We start from the raw sequence: 16,110 nt of genomic DNA, 5'->3' as shown, positions 1-16,110 counted from the left end.
TATTGATAAAAATCAGTATTTCGTTAAGCTTACACTTAATTAATTTTAATAATTTCCGAATTTGTTCACCTCATTATAATTGGCTATGGATATTCAATTTATGAATGATTTATATATTTTATTATAAAAACCAGATTTATTAATGTTTTTTAAGCAAATTTTATCTAAAAATAATAAGAAATTAGCAATATTATAATAATTAAAGTAATTTGGAATTTTTACATTAAATTGAATAAGTAGCTTTCATTTTTTTAATATTGAAATTATCAACCATAAAATTTTTAATAGATTTCTGATTAATTATTTGCTTACTAAATATTGCAAGTACGAAATAGTTTTATTATTTAAAATGTTATTTTTTAAAATTGTAATTTAAATGTTGAATCAAGTTATATACTAAAATTAAATATTTATCTTTTGGGGTAATTTTAATTAATTAATTCAACCATTATTTATTTATTATTATATTTCTATTAAACAAAAATTAGTTAGTTATTAAGCAATTATAACATTAAAAATGTTATTAAATTATATTTTTCATATTTTCAAATTATAAAAAATCTAATAAAATTAAATATTATCTTTTTTTGAAATAAATTAAAAAATATTTTATTAAATGGTTTTGTATATAAATTTATATTCTACCACTTCTGATTAAATAAGGTCCATTTTCTCTTAGAAATTTTGATAAAAAATGCCTTTTATTTTTTGAATGAAAAATATTTCCGTTTAATATCTTTAACCCTTAATTAGCGAGGATTGATAGTATTTATGTTAGATCAGTTTATTTCTCTGTCAAATAATATTTAAATTCTAAAATTAACAAATAATTTTAATTTAATCATTATTTAATTAGAAAATTAATTATTTAAGCTTATTTATTTAGTTTGTCAATAAATAAAAGATAATTTTTTTAATTTAAATTTAGAATATAAAATACAAACAAGCTAATTAGCGTTAAATTAATATTTAGGAAAACTAATTAAATACAAAAAAACAAAATTATTATTTAAAATATTAAGCTTTTAGAATAAAATTTTTTAATTAAAAACAAATCAAATTATTTTTAAATTAGTTATAATTCAAAATAAATTAGTGTTTAAAACAAAATATTCTCTCAATTTTTCTTGGTGGTAGTGGTAGTTTTAGTTATTCTAGCAGGAGGTTTCTTTTTATTGTCTGTGCCTTCAGTAGCTGAAGGTGTTTTTGCTGTTTTTGTTTTAGTGGTAGCTGTTTTTGAAGAAGTAGTGGCTTTTTCATCTTTTGTAGCTGTCTTCTACTTAGGCTATGACAATCTGTCAAAAGCAGAAACTTTGGTTTTTTTCTTAACTTCCTTCTTCTCTTCTTAATGCTCTTCATCATGCTCTGTGTTTAAAGTTTCAAAATTTTCTTCAGTTTCGATTCTTTCATTTTCTTCAGTTACAACATTACCATTATCTTATTCTTCTTAAGCCTTTTATTCTTCTTCATCTATATGTTCATTAGACTCTTAGTGTTTTTAAGGAGAATCATCTTATTAGGCCTATTCCTTTTATTAGTCATCTTAATTTAATACTTACTAATTATTATTTTCATGATCATCTTTTTATTCAATTTCCTTTTAACTATCTGAATCCTAAGGTTGTGACTCTTCTTATTTTTAAATTTAATTTGATGATTCTTCATCATTTTTAACAATAGTATTTTCTTATTCTTATTCATTGTCTTATTCTTTTAATTAAGTATTTTCTTGATTTTTATCCTAATCTCCTGAAATTTCTTGAGATTGAGTAGTTTATTCGTCAATTTATTCTTTCTATTCTACAACTTATTGGATAATTTCTTCTTTTTGCTACAATTCTTCATTTTATTCAATAATTTATTCATTTTATTCAGTTTTTACTTCATTTTTTTCAATAACTTTTTCTTCATCTACCTTTTCATTTTATTCTTCAATTTCTTCTTTCTACTCAACTACTTCTTCTTTCTATTCAATAATTTATTCTTTTTATTCAGTATTTACTTCATTTTATTCAAAAACTTTTTCTTCATCTACTTTTTCATTTTATTCTGCAATATCTTCTTTCTATTCAGCTACTTCTTCTTTCTATTCAACAACTTCTTCTTTCTATTCTACTATTTCTTCTTTCTATTCAATAATTTATTCTTTTTATTCAGTATTTGCTTCATTTTATTGAACATTTTTTTCTTCATCTACCTTTTCATTTTATTCTGCAATATCTTCTTTCTATTCAGCTACTTCTTCTTTCTATTCAACTATTTCTTCTATTTATTCAATAGCCTCTAATTTTTACTCCGTTACTTCTTCTTTTTAAACAACAATCTCTTCATTCTTTTCAATCACTTCACTATTCTCTTCAATAACCTCATTTTTTTATTCAACTTCTTCTTCTTTTTTTTATTCAATTAAATTTTCTTGCTACTCAGCTATTTCTTCTTTTTAAGGTAGAACTTCTTCTTTTTATTCAACAACTACTTCATTTTGTTAAATAGTTTCTTCTTCTTATTTAATATTTTCTTCTTTTTATTCAGCAACCAATTCATTCTAAAGAACGGTTTCTTCTTATTAGTGATCATTTTCATCTTTTTATTCAACAGCTTTTTCTTTCAATTCAGTTACTTCTTCTTTCTCTTCAACTACATCTTGTTTATCTTCAATAACTTATTCTTTGAGTTGAGATTCTTCTTATTTTTGCTCAACAGTTTCTTGCTACTATTAAGCTATATCTTCTTTTTATTCTACAATTTCTTCTTTCTATTCAGCTAATTCTACTTTTTATTCAATATTAGCTTGTTCTATTTACTTTTCTTAGTTTTCTTGAGATTATGATGGTAATTCTTCATTTTACTAAGTAGTATTTTCAATATTTTATTCTTATTAGAGAGTTTCTTCTTTTTATTGTACTTAATCTTGTTCTTTTTACTAATCTTATACCTAGTTTTATGTGTTTAAATTTTCATGGACTTAGTTAGTTTATTCATTTTCAGACTAGGTAACCTATTCTTTATTTTGATTTGGAGAGAACTATTAAACTTATTGTTTAGCTTATTATTCTTATTCAGAATTATCCTTTCTATCAGATAGGCTTTCATGACTTACATCTTATTTTATATTTGAATCTGATTAGAATTCAAGATCATTAAATTCCATAGCCAACGAATGAGCTTTTTCTAAGGAAGGTTCTATTGTTTATTATTGATTGCTTATTTTCTAGGGAGTGTTTTCATTAACAATTTCCTAAGGAGCAGATTTTTTCTCCTCTTAAATTTTTTCTTCATGTAAATTTTATTTATCTAAGGTTATTTCTTCAGTTTCCTCCTAATAAACTTGCTCATCATTTTAAGGGATTTAATTTTCTTATTGTTATTAATTTATTTCTTACTAGATTTGCTATTATTTAGCTGGAGACTGTTCCTATTATTAAATTTATTATTCCTAATTTACTGGAGTTTCTACATTAGATTTTTGCTATTATTGAACTTAAGTAGCTTCATTTAATTTTGTTTAGTTTTAATTATCTATATTTTTTTATTATAATTCTTAACTTGGAAGAGAAACAGGCTTTAGTTATTTCTCTATTTTAGCAGGACTACTATCTTTATCTTGCTTTACTTCTTACTTTTTTTAAGAGATTGCTTCTTCAGCTGACTTTTGAGACATTGCCTCTTCAGCAGATTTCAGAGAACTTGATGAGGTATTAATTTGGTCTTTAGTGCTCTGTTAACTAATGTTAGTTTTTTATAAATTTTGGTTGTTCTATTAAATTTACTCATTTTAATGAGAATTAACTTGCTAAACTTTTTAAGATGTTTAAACTTGCTACTAGGGTAATTACTACTTTTATTATTTAGCTTATTAGTTTTGGATTTGCTAATTAGTTTATTTATTGGGTAATCCACTCTACTATTATGTTTAATATTATTAGAAATCATTAAAAATGCTATCATCTTCATTTCTCTCAATCTATTTTTACTCTTCCTAGACATCTACAAACCCATCTAAAACTTCTTCCTCCTCTTCCTCTTCTTCTTCCTCCTCCTCTTCTTCTTCCTCTTCCTCTTCTTATTCTTCTTCATCCTCTCCTTCATAATCATCTTCTTCCTCATCTTACTTATATTATTTGGAAGCTTTTGATTAAACTTTTTACCTATTATCAGGCTGTTACTACTGCTTAGCTTAGTTCTTAGGTTTTGATTCATTTTCTAAATAAATATAAATAATTAATTGAAGCTTTAACTTAACATTAAATTTATGTATACCTTGTTTGCTCTAAAGAATAAGCTGAACATCTTATCTTTTAAGTAATTCTTATAAATTCTAAACATAAACTATTTATAATTTAAAGTAATAAAAATCATGTTATTTTTATTATATTTTATAATATACTCATAAATCTCTCATCTTCGATAGCTGAATAATATTCTATAGCTTTTTAGTAAAGTTCTGTTAAACTATTGATATTATAGAGAGAAAGATCATCATCTAATCTAGAGCGGAAGATAGCAATATTGTGTTCTATCTTTTATATATCAGTTCCTTAGTAGGCTTTAATTGTGACATCATCTTCAGCAATTTCAATTTTCTTTTTACTAGATTAAGCTTTTTATTATGGATCATTGAAATTCTAATTTAGCTTTTGAACATTAAATTTGAGGACATCGATGAATTTTTAATGCTCTTTGACTTGTAAAATCATTTAATTCTTTATTTTAAATTTATTAAATGTAAATAAAATTCTAAATTAACAAATGATATACTCCTTCATTGGTTTCAGAGTTAAAATCTAGCTAAAAGACAACAAATTATTGAGCCTCTTAGAGTTTCTTAACAGTGGCAACCTACTACAAATAGAATTACTTATCGAGTTAGACAATACTTTCTTTTTGATTCAAAATGCTAAAGTTCAAAAAATGTGTATCTGTCATTAGAATATATCTATTTTAATTATAAAGCTTTTTATTAATAAATTTAAAATCAATTTAATTTTGATATTTTTACTTTGGCACTAATGTTTTTTAATTTATTTGTTCTTATACCAAGAATGCATTAACGCATTTTATATTTAAGAATAGTTCCAAATCATATTCATCTCCTACTTAAAAGCTACCTAACTAGATAATATATTCTCTGTCATTAGCATTTACAATTACGTTAGACTTATATTTTAAAATAAATGTTATTTTTCATGCCAGTTTGCAAGTAGAATTAAACTAATTTCATTTTTTTCTAGAATTATTTATTTAAAGAAGTTAAATTACTAAAAATTGAGGAATCTATTAGATGATTTTGGCTAATAGAACTGAAGGAGCCCATGGCTAAGTAATTATATCCACAGTTAGATTTCTACCATCCGCAAAAGAGGGATATGTAAACTGTTAAAATATATGAATAGTTAGTTACTAATGCTATTTCTATAGAGATTTAGAAGTTTTACCTAAGTGTTGCAAATAACTTTAGGATGAGTAAATGGGAATTTGGTATCTAGTAAAATATCAAATAAAATTGGCTAAAATCTTTTAAGTTCGCTAAGACTTTAATGATTCAGTAAGCTTTATTCGATTGTTACCTTTAGATAAAAAATATAAAATCAATTTTTAAAAAATAACTAAAGTAATGCTTGGAATTAGATTTGATTGAATGAATATATTACCATAATTTTTAAGCCAAGGCCATATTAAGTAAGTTAAACTCTAAACAATTTCTTGTCTAGCTAATTCAATTGTTCAATTTCTTTTTTTTTATAAATTTGAAAATACTTAATTGGCAATATGAGACTGTGTCTGCACTAATGCTAATTGCTTTTTTATTTAGTAAGTGGCAAATAACTAAATTAATACCTTTGAGAATTCTTTTGACCTATGTGTCATTTTTATATATTTGACTGACAAATTGTTTAATTTACTGCTAGCTCATAACCGACTGATCCCTATGTTGAACTTTGCTTGACTTGACTTTTTTATTATTATTATAATTTATCTAAAATTTAATAATTATTTTTCTAAATTCAAATCTTAAAAAGAAAGCATTGAAAGATAAAATTTTGAAGAGATTCCTCTATATTCTTTCTTTTCTAATTCAAGAAAAGAGAATAGTATAAATTCTTATAGTCTCAAATTCTAATCGTAGCTAGCTTATCATTTCAAAATAACAAGTATATTTTTTTATTTTATAATAATAAGATTCAATCAACTTCTTAATTTTCTCAACTAATTCAAATAAATACTCATTACTCAAACAAAGTTAATATTGAAACAAATACTAAATTAGTAATTTTTTTCTATAAGAAAAGATCTTTGGACTCAATAATGAATAATATTTTCAGCTTATTTTTAATAGAATTGATATCATGATAAAAAAAAATAAAATATTTTAATTTGTTAAATAAATTAATTAGTTATTCATAATATTTGTGATTAAATGGAGTGAATATTTAAAAAATAACTAAAATTAGGTTTTTCAAAATAAATAAGTAAGAATTTTCAAGTAGAATTTAGTGAGAGAAGGAAGAAATAAGATTTCAGAATATTTGTATAACATATATTATTATAAACAGACAAACAGACGACAACTAATTAATTAATTAGAGATAATTCAAAACTAGGATTTTTTGAATATTAAAAATACTAATTAAATACAAAAAAGGATTTATTGATGGGAAATTATCTCTCTTTTTTGCAAATTAAAAAAGAAAAAACAACTGAAATGCCTTTTAAGAATAAGCAGGTTGAAGAAATAGCTAAGAAATTCTTGCTGTCGCCTTAGGACATGATATTTTTTCATTCAGTTTTCAGAAAAATGTGATATTATTTGAGCAATTTGATATAAATTGTGATAATCATTTTGATTAGTATTTCTTAAATTAAGCAGTTTGAAAATACTTATTTACATTAAAATTTTATAGGGATAAGTTAGGTAATGGTTACATTTCTGAAGATAATATGTTTGAGTTTGTATAAGAAGAGAAAACTAGTGTTTTGTCACCTTATATCACCAAACTTTTCTAGCTTATCGAAAAAGAAATACCAGATAGAGTTTGTTTTATAGAATGGGTGCCTGCAATATGCGCATTTTGCCTTTTTACTCATGAACAAATTATCAAATTTGTCTTTTGTATGATTGATGATGATCATGATGAAGTAATTTCTAAAAAAGACATTATAAAATTTCTAGTCAAAGAAAGGTATGGAGAAAAAGTATTTCCTTTTAACTAAGTTAGAGCAATTGAACTTCTTGATGTTGATAGGGCTGATAGAATAAAATTCGAATAATTTAAAAGAATAGAGCAATAAATTCCTTTCCTATGCTATCCAGCTTTTCGTTTATAATAAATTTTCAAAGAATAGATCAAAGGGAATACATTTTGGAAGAAGGTATTTCAGGCTATCTTGTAATAAGTAAACTAAGAAATTATAAAAATTAAAAAATAAAACATTTGAATATAAAATTTTTTAACATTCAATAGGAACAAGAAAGGGAAAAATAAAAGCAGTAAGAAATCATAGATGAACAAGTGAATAAAAAGAAAAAAATAGAGCTTGCTAAAAAAGAATAAAACTTTTAATAACAGTTTTAGAATAAAAAAATAGATTAAAATATTTTCAAGCCTAATTTTTTATAAAATACCAGAATCAGTTTATTAGAAAGGACCTATAAATATCCAAAGAGTAATTCTGTATAAAGAATTTAAACAACTCAAAACTAAGACCTTATTCTTATTGATTACAAAAGCGTGATCAATCAAAGAAGAATGTCAGATGGTATGGTTGATTCTGTTTTCCTCCCATTAAAATCTATGAATAGGCAGGTAAGAGAAGAATCTATGTACTATGGTGATGAAATGAAGAAGCTTGAATTTCCAACACTCGATATGCCTCAGCTAAAAAGAGTAAACTCATAGCTTTATATAAAATAACCATTTACAAACAACCCATACACATTTGATAAAATTGATGAATAAAATATGATTAATCCTAAATCTGTAGATGGTAAAAAACAAAGATTTCCAATATAATCTCTTCAGCCTAATTCTCCAAAAAATTAAGATATGATTAGTCCTAGAATAGATAATTCTAATTTATAAAGCTATTCAAAATAATTATAATAAGGTATATAATAGTAAATTAAAAAAAGAAATAATATACCAAGGTCTTTAAAAAATCCTTAAAATGTAGAGCCTAATTTTAAAAAATAAATTTTAAATTTCAACATGAATTCAAACTTTCTCACTCCAAATCAATAAGATAGATATTAAAATTCTGTTAGTTAGGCTAAATCAAAATGATTAAATTAATCTCATTACTTGAAAAAATGTAGATGCTTTTTATCATAATAGGCTTTAATTATATAATTTCATTAAAATAAAAAGTAGATTATGTTTAAAAAGTATGTCACTCATTTATTAAAAGCTATTCTAAAACCTTTTGAAAATTTTGATTATTGATTTTTTTAATTTATGAAATGATTTGTAAAAGAATATTTTTAAATTAAAATAAAAATTAAATTTATTAGAAAATATATTTGGTTTATTTTATTAAATGTTTTATAAAAATATATTAAAAAACTTCATCTAATTATTAGTTTTAATGTTATAAGTGATTATATTCAGTCAATAAATAAATTTTATCAAAATAAAAATATATTTATCAAAAAAAAGATTTCATTTAATTATTTATTTTTTAAATTTTGAATCAATTTACAACCAAGTATAGAAGTAAAATAAAAATTAAGTTAAATTAAAAAATATTTCATTAATTTAGAAAATTTCAATTAATTCCTTACTTTGAAATTAAAAATCTATTTAAATAATTGAATACATTTTATAAATACTTTATTTTATTAAATGTTTAAAAATATATTAAAAAACTTCATCTAATTATTAGTTTTAATGTTATAAGTGATTAGATTCAGTCAATAAATATATATAATCAAAATAAAAATATATTTATCAAAAAAAAGATTTTAATTATTTATTTTAAAAATTTGAATATATTTGCAATCTAATAAATTGAAGAGAAGTAAAATAAAATTCAAGTTAAATTAAAAATATTTCATAAATTTAGAAAATTTCAATTAATTCTTTATTTTGAAATTAATAATCTATTTATATAATTGAAGAAATTTTATAAATACTTATATGATTTTTTATGAATACTTATTAATGCGAAACAAGTTACCTAATTTCTGAAACAAGATAAACTTAAAAGATTACAATGCACTTAAATAAAATATATTATTTATCTGATAATTAAATAAATATTCATTTGATAAAATCTAGTTGATTGCATTATTTTTTATGATTTTTAAAGCTGATAATAAAATATTTTTTTATTTTTTGCAAATGAAAACTATTAAAAAACAAGAATTTATTTCTGCTATAAATAACTTTATTAGTTTTTTTACAAAATTTTAGAATTACAAGTTTACAATAATTAGTTAGTTAGATATTTATTTGAATTTTTTTACTAATTATGATTTTAAAATTAAAAAAAATATTTTTCATTAACTGCCTGGTTTTATGGTTTCTGATTTTCCTAAAACACCAGGTGGCCATCCCATTTAAGTACCACCTAGAATATGTAAGTGTAAATGGTATACAGACTAACCTAATTAATTGATAATACTAAATTAAATAAAAAAATTAGACAATAAATTTTACATCCTAGTTTTCCATCATTAATCACTACTCTATAACCTTCCTAAAGATTATTTTATTAAGCTATTTCAGCTACTTTTAGCATCAGATGTCCTAAAATATCCTTGTGACGCTCTTCAGCCTTTTTTTAGAGCTAAATTAGATTTTAAACTTTTTTATTAAATTACCTTCTAAAGTTATGTAAGCCCGTCTTTTACCTTAGGAATCAAAAGGATATGAACAGGAGCTTATGGTGAAACATCTTTAAATGCAAGACACTATTTTTTAAAAAATAGACTATTAATAAAACTTTTTATCATTAAATAATAATTTACTTTGTCATCTTCATAAACGATTTAAGCAGGAATTTCTTTTTTAATAATTTTATCAAAAATTGTGAATTGATGATGGTTATGATGATGCGAATTATGATGGCTATGAGAAGAAGAAAAAGGTATTTAAACCAATCTAGATAAACTTTTGAAGCTAGTTTGATTGCTAAAGCTGATAAATTTATTAATCATAACCCTATTTATTGTGTTTATAAAATTTTTAATTTATGTTAAAGTAATTAAAAGAATGTATCCAAATTTTGAAGATTGATCAGATAAAATTTTATTTTTTTGATTTAATAGATAATCTTATAATTAATTAAAATGTGTTTACTCAACATAATCGTTTCTAATAATTATAGCTATTTTAGGTTTTGAAATAGTTATGATACTTACTAATCAATCAATCTTGTTTAATTCTAAAATTCGCACTATTACAAAAATGAACTTTTTTATTAAAATATTACCATATTTATAGATATTTAATTTTCACAAATAAATTGCTTTAAGCTTGTAATTGTGGTTTAAGAGTCTGATGAAGTTAAACCATTACTCTTCATATAAAATGTGATTATTTTTCACTTTGAAATTGACTTTAACAATATGAAATCTGATTTATGTTTTAATTTTAAAAAAATATATATAAATATTCTCAATACAAAAAAATAATGCAAATTTACATTACAAACAGTAAAAAAATAATGCATATATATTCAAGAACTTTCCATTAAAGGAGCTAAGCTTAAAAACTTATTTGAAAACAAATAGTTTAAATATTATACGAAGAATTTTCTCGTAACAAGGAATGAATAACTTAAAAATAAAACTTTTTATTCAAAATAAAGCTTACATTTTTTATGTGATAAAAAAAATAATTTTGATTAATAATTGGAGATAGCCAAATTTAAAAAATAAAAAAAGATTTTGTAGATAATATATACATACATACATTTATGAATATATTTGGATAGAAAAGAATAGAAAATTCTAGTGGAGATAAGCAGATTTTTGTGGGCACCTCCTAGATTCTTGTATAATTAATTTAAAATTAAATTTTCTGAATATTTATAGATTTGTTAAATAATTAAATAAATTTAATAAGATCAATCTTTAGATATTTTACAAACCTAAAAAGTAGAACACAATAGATTATTAATTATTTTAGCTACAAAAACTAGAAGTTTTTAAAAAAAGTATTAAAGCCCAAATTAGTAAATTTAAAAAATGGAAGCAGTTTAATTGTAAAAGCCATAAAAGAAAGTTAAGAAAATAAACTGGAATAACTTTTTGGTAGGCACTTGTCTTAGTTTTGCAACTCAGCCTTTTGAGGTTCTTAGAACTAGTTCTATTATAAACAAAACAAATAACCATGGTACCAATTTCTAAGATTTAGGTAAGCAAATTATCTAAATTTGGAAATCAGAAGGCTATAAGGGTTTTTATAGAGGAGGTGTATTAGCAATTTTGAAGAGCACAATAGGATGTGGTATATTTTTTACAGGCTTAGAAAATATTCGTTATATCTTCAATGCTTAAAATGCAAAAAACCCTTATTTGCAGTAGTTTTTAAATTTCTTAAGTGCTTCTTCTGCTAAGTTAGTAACTTCTATGATTTTGTCTCCAATTAATGTTATGAAAACAAGATTTGAAGTTGTTGGATAAAATGAATATAAATCAATATTATCTACTGTTGCTAAAATTACTAAAGAAGAGGGCTTTATTGGATTTTACAGAGGTATTCTTCCTACATTAATGAGAGACATACCATGGAGTGGTCTTTAATTTGCTATATATAGCTCCATGATTTAATCTTATGACTATGTCTTTTAGTAACGTGCCTAAGATAATACTTCATATGTTTTTTTTGTTGGTGCTGTTTCAAGTGGCCTTTCCCTGCTTATGGTTTATCCTTTCGACAACATTCGTGTTAGATATCAAGGAAAGAAACTAGAGACTCGTTCTATGGGAACTTTAATGAAATAAGTATACACAGAGCAAGGATTTTTTGGTTTTTATAAAGGATATCTCCCACGTCTATTGAAAAAATGTACAAGTGGAGCCCTAACCTGGACTCTTTATGAATAGTTAAATAAAAGAAGAGTTGACTCCTTAAAATTGCACTGAAAAAAATCATCAATATTTTAATAATGCATAAAAACTAAAAATAAGTAAATAAGATACAAACAAACAATCAAATAAATGAATGAATAAAATAATAAATTACTACTTTCTTATTTTAAACTAAAAATGAATCAATAGATTGATTAACTAATAAATTAATTATAGATGAAATACAAGAATAAATTTATTTAATTGATATATAAATAACTAAATAAATAAATAAATGTATACATTATACAATTTCAAATATATTAACAATTAATAAGTTTATTATAAAATATAAATATAATTAAAGACTATATAAATTTATATCATATCTTTTAATGAATGTGAGTATAATATTTCTTCTCCTGCCTTTAATTTTATAATATAGCAAAAATTCTAAAGATGAATAATTTTGAAATAAGCTATTTTAGTATTATAAATCTTAGACATAAAATTGATTAAATTATCTTGTTGCTTTCTCAAACTATAAATAAATACTTGTCTGATTCTAAAACTTTATAAAATATATAAACTATTATAATTTCATTTTTAAGATTAGTAAGTGGACTAAGATTATTTTTTCTCGCTATTTAAAAGAAATTCCTTTTTTAATAAAATATATTTTTAATAAAGTTAAATTTCAATTCAACAAATCAATCAAAAATGAACTAAAAAAATAACCATTCATTATAAAAATTTTTTAAAATTAATGATGAATCATCTACATAATTTTTTATAAATAAAAAGATAGTTTAACTTAGTTATTTATTTGTAATATTGAAGTTATTTCAATTTATGTTTTAGCTTTTTTTTAATTTTCATTCATTTTAATTTTAAGTTATTTGGATTTATTTCATTTTTTTTATATCTGATGCTATTCTTAATCATTTAGTTAAGTTAATTTTTTTAAATTTAGAAAAGCTAAATTTATTTATTAAGTTTAATAAATCATATTTGATGCAGCTTTTTTGTTTCTTAAAAATACTATTTGAATTTAGTTAAAAATTAATAATAAATAAATATGGCTGATCTCTCTAAAGCGGTTTATTTAATTTTTATTTTTTCATTTTTTAATCTTAATAAAATTTATAAAAATTACCTTAAGCTTTTGCTTTGAATCATTAAATTAATATAATTGTTTAGAAGATAGATCTATTTCTCTTTATAGCTGAAGGTGTAAATTTTCTAGGCTATTAGAGTTTTTTATAGAGTGCTGAAGATTGCTTATTTCATTAAATATCTCATTGTTTTATTTCTTTAGATTATCATTTTCCTTGCCAAATTCAGTAAGTCTTTCTACTAGCCACATATTATCTCCCTCAAATTTTTAAAAGAGATATGCTATAAATAATAATAAATTGAGTCTTTCATCTTGAATAATAGTCTAATTGCTTTTTTTTTAGAACTCATCATAAGCCTCCTTATATTTGGTTACATAAATATTAAATTCATCCTTAAAAGTCTTGCTAAAATGATTGAGTTCAAGAGACTGTTTATTCAAATTGTTTATTTAAATATTAAGATCATCAATTCTTTTATGGAAAATTTCAGAAGATAAATTATTTTAAGAAGTTTTAATTTAAACTGATTTTTCATGCAAATCCCTTTCTAAGCTTTATATTTTCTGCCTTTAATCTTCTATCAATTACTAGTAATCTGAAATTTTAATACACTGGGATTCAATTTGTATTTCTAGTCTGTCAATATTCTTTTTTTTCTCATTTAGCTATAATGCAAGAGATTCATTTTCAGATGAAAGAGTTTTCACCTTTTCCAAAAGTTCAAAATTTTCTATTTGCTGTTTTTAAAGAGATCTCTGGCTTTGTATCTCAAAATCTATATTTATTTTTTTTAATTGCTATTATTAATTATTTATAATCTCGTTTTACTAATTTATATGTTTCTCATTCTAAACTATATAGTTATCGAGGTCGTATAAAGCTCTAACCATATTTTAAGTAATTTTATCGAAAGAGTAAATATTTTTATTAATGTAAGGCTCTTTTAGCTACAACTGATGCTACTTTTACTGTTAAGATACCAAAATTTTAGAAGTTATTTCATTGAATTCTGATATTTTATGAGAAAAATTTTAATACTACGATCCTGAATAATTAATTGTTTAAAACACATCTAAAAACAGACCAATTGTTTCCATTACAGAATCTAGTAGTTACTAACAAAATTTTTCTGATTACTGCTACTAAGAGTTTTATAAATTTTGGTTTGTTAATTAATTTTAATTATTGAACAGTGAGTTAACATCTGAATTAGAGTTTTAGAGCATGTTCGCTTTTTGCAAAGATATTTATTTCAACATTTCATATTTTTAGATTAGATCTTATGGGCATGCATTATAGAGAAGTTCTTCTGCTACTTTTAAAATGTATTTATAGTGTTCCATAAATTTTCCAAATTATTTAAATTCTTATTTCTTTATAAAAGTTATATAAATGGCTAAGGTAGTGTAAGCACCTAAAATAAATAGCTTAATTTTAATGTGAAATAGCTTTGATTTGAAATATTAAAATATCAAATTTTATTAAATCTTTTTGAATTAAAATAATCTTAACCAAAGAATAAACAAACAACTTAGTTAGTTAATTTTCAAATAATAATCAAATTTTCTTAATAAAAATTAACAACCATATTTTTTTTTGTAAATCATTTAGCTAGCTTATTTCAATGCCATTAATTTGATTACAAATAAATATATATAATTATAATATAAAAGTAATTTAAAAGCATATATGTATTTATTTATTTAATCAATTAAAAATAATAATTAATTAGTTAATATATATTTTTCTTTTTTCTTCATGATTTGGCATTTTTTTTTTTTAGATATTCAATTATTTATATGAATTTATATAATAATAAATTTATATTTTCAATTTATTATATAAATAAATATTTTTAAATTTTAGAAAAACAAATCAATTTTTATTTTGTTAATAAACTGTACATTTGGAATGTTTAAGTAAAATTAAATTACTGCTTTTTCTTCTCATGTTTGTTTAGCTTAAATACTTTAGTCCTTTGACATTTTTATTTAACTATAATTGTTTAACTAAGAGTTAATATTCGCGGTATTTGTTATTAATTAGATAAAACACTTTAATTTGTATTGCCTAAAATAATTTAATCAAAATTTCAATAAAATATTTTAAAAACAAATGTAAAAAGTTAATATCCTTTTGAATAACTCTAATGAAATTATTTTTTTAATTTCAAGTGTTATTAAATATAATAAAATATTTACAATACGATTAAATTATCTAATCAAAAAAAACATTTAAATGAAAATAAATTTTAAATTAAACAAAATTTTTATTTTATTTACATTTTTGTTAACTACCAGTCTGTCTATAGCTTTTAAATTAATTCACTAGTGTAGTTAGGTAAAACTCGTATTCTCCATTATTTTTTAAACTTCGTCTTGATTATTTATGGAAATAGCTAATTATCAAGAGTAGAACACCTCTAGATCCTTTGCAAACACTACTTTATAATTTATAAATAACTATTCTTTAATAAGATGGATAATAAATAAATGATTCTACTAAATTCTTATTAATAACTAGATGCTTTTGGGAATAATAAATAAGAAATATTTTTAAGTTTTAAATTTTATTATGAGAATAAATTATAATTTCTGATAAAATAATAATATAATTTAAAAAAAAGAATTATTATAATTTACAGAGAAGTATTTTAAAAATGGCACACAGATGCTTTTTGTTCAAACAACATTTTGATGTTAAAGGTAAAATGATTTAAGGTCTAGAGAAAGCAAGAGATAAAGATATTTTAAAGCAAAAATGAATGAAAAAGCATGTATAAAAAAAAAAATAATTAAAAATAAATGGCAAAGCAATACAAAATATAGTGGGCAAATTAAAAATCAAACAAAAATTGCAAAAGAAGAAATGAAAAAAAGGGCTTAAATAAAGGAAAAGTTAAAAATAAAAGGAAAGGAGAATAGATGTGAAAAAAGAGCTTGAGAGAAGGCGAAATTTAATTAAATAATATTAAGAAAA

General features: G+C 21.9%; 5 protein-coding genes across 5 annotated transcripts; 2 read left to right on the top strand and 3 right to left on the bottom strand. All coding sequences in view use genetic code 6, as the record gives it.

Moving 5' to 3' along the window:
- Window positions 1-1,117: 1,117 nt before the first annotated feature.
- Window positions 1,118-6,007, bottom strand: TTHERM_00686200 (hypothetical protein; the record flags this gene model as incomplete). Its single annotated transcript, XM_001025222.2, has 10 exons — window positions 5,839-6,007; window positions 5,652-5,731; window positions 5,436-5,567; window positions 5,260-5,373; window positions 5,000-5,157; window positions 4,759-4,936; window positions 4,388-4,703; window positions 4,261-4,329; window positions 2,198-4,203; window positions 1,118-1,915 (listed from the first exon to the last, which is right to left on the bottom strand). Exons 1-10 carry the CDS (start codon window positions 5,912-5,914, stop codon window positions 1,118-1,120), a joined length of 3,927 nt encoding a protein of 1,308 aa, XP_001025222.2. The 5' UTR covers window positions 5,915-6,007.
- Window positions 6,008-6,505: 498 nt separating this feature from the next.
- Window positions 6,506-8,282, top strand: TTHERM_00686190 (EF hand protein; the record flags this gene model as incomplete). The annotated part of the gene is made up of 3 exons (XM_001025221.2): window positions 6,506-6,798; window positions 6,903-7,395; window positions 7,464-8,282. The coding sequence occupies exons 1-3, from the start codon at window positions 6,653-6,655 to the stop codon at window positions 8,280-8,282; spliced, it is 1,458 nt and encodes a 485-aa protein (XP_001025221.2). The 5' UTR covers window positions 6,506-6,652.
- Window positions 8,283-9,496: 1,214 nt separating this feature from the next.
- Window positions 9,497-10,156, bottom strand: TTHERM_00686180 (scavenger mRNA decapping enzyme carboxy-term-binding protein; the record flags this gene model as incomplete). Its single annotated transcript, XM_001025220.3, has 4 exons — window positions 9,497-9,603; window positions 9,657-9,774; window positions 9,821-9,910; window positions 9,968-10,156. 4 exons carry the CDS (start codon window positions 10,154-10,156, stop codon window positions 9,497-9,499), a joined length of 504 nt encoding a protein of 167 aa, XP_001025220.3.
- A 1,032-nt stretch (window positions 10,157-11,188) lies between these two features.
- On the top strand, window positions 11,189-12,088 carry TTHERM_00686170 (solute carrier family protein; the record flags this gene model as incomplete). The annotated part of the gene is made up of 1 exon (XM_001025219.1): window positions 11,189-12,088. The coding sequence occupies one exon, from the start codon at window positions 11,189-11,191 to the stop codon at window positions 12,086-12,088; it is 900 nt and encodes a 299-aa protein (XP_001025219.1).
- A 525-nt stretch (window positions 12,089-12,613) lies between these two features.
- Window positions 12,614-14,609, bottom strand: TTHERM_00686160 (hypothetical protein; the record flags this gene model as incomplete). Its single annotated transcript, XM_001025218.2, has 2 exons — window positions 13,170-14,609; window positions 12,614-12,673 (listed from the first exon to the last, which is right to left on the bottom strand). Exons 1-2 carry the CDS (start codon window positions 14,472-14,474, stop codon window positions 12,614-12,616), a joined length of 1,365 nt encoding a protein of 454 aa, XP_001025218.2. The 5' UTR covers window positions 14,475-14,609.
- Window positions 14,610-16,110: the final 1,501 nt, after the last annotated feature.

This window comes from Tetrahymena thermophila (assembly GCF_000189635.1).
Source record: "Tetrahymena thermophila SB210 genomic scaffold scf_8254365, whole genome shotgun sequence".
Classification (NCBI taxonomy): Eukaryota; Ciliophora; class Oligohymenophorea; order Hymenostomatida; family Tetrahymenidae; genus Tetrahymena; species Tetrahymena thermophila.
The sequence above is the reverse complement of the archived record's forward strand: the minus strand, read 5'-3'. Positions and strand labels throughout refer to the sequence as shown.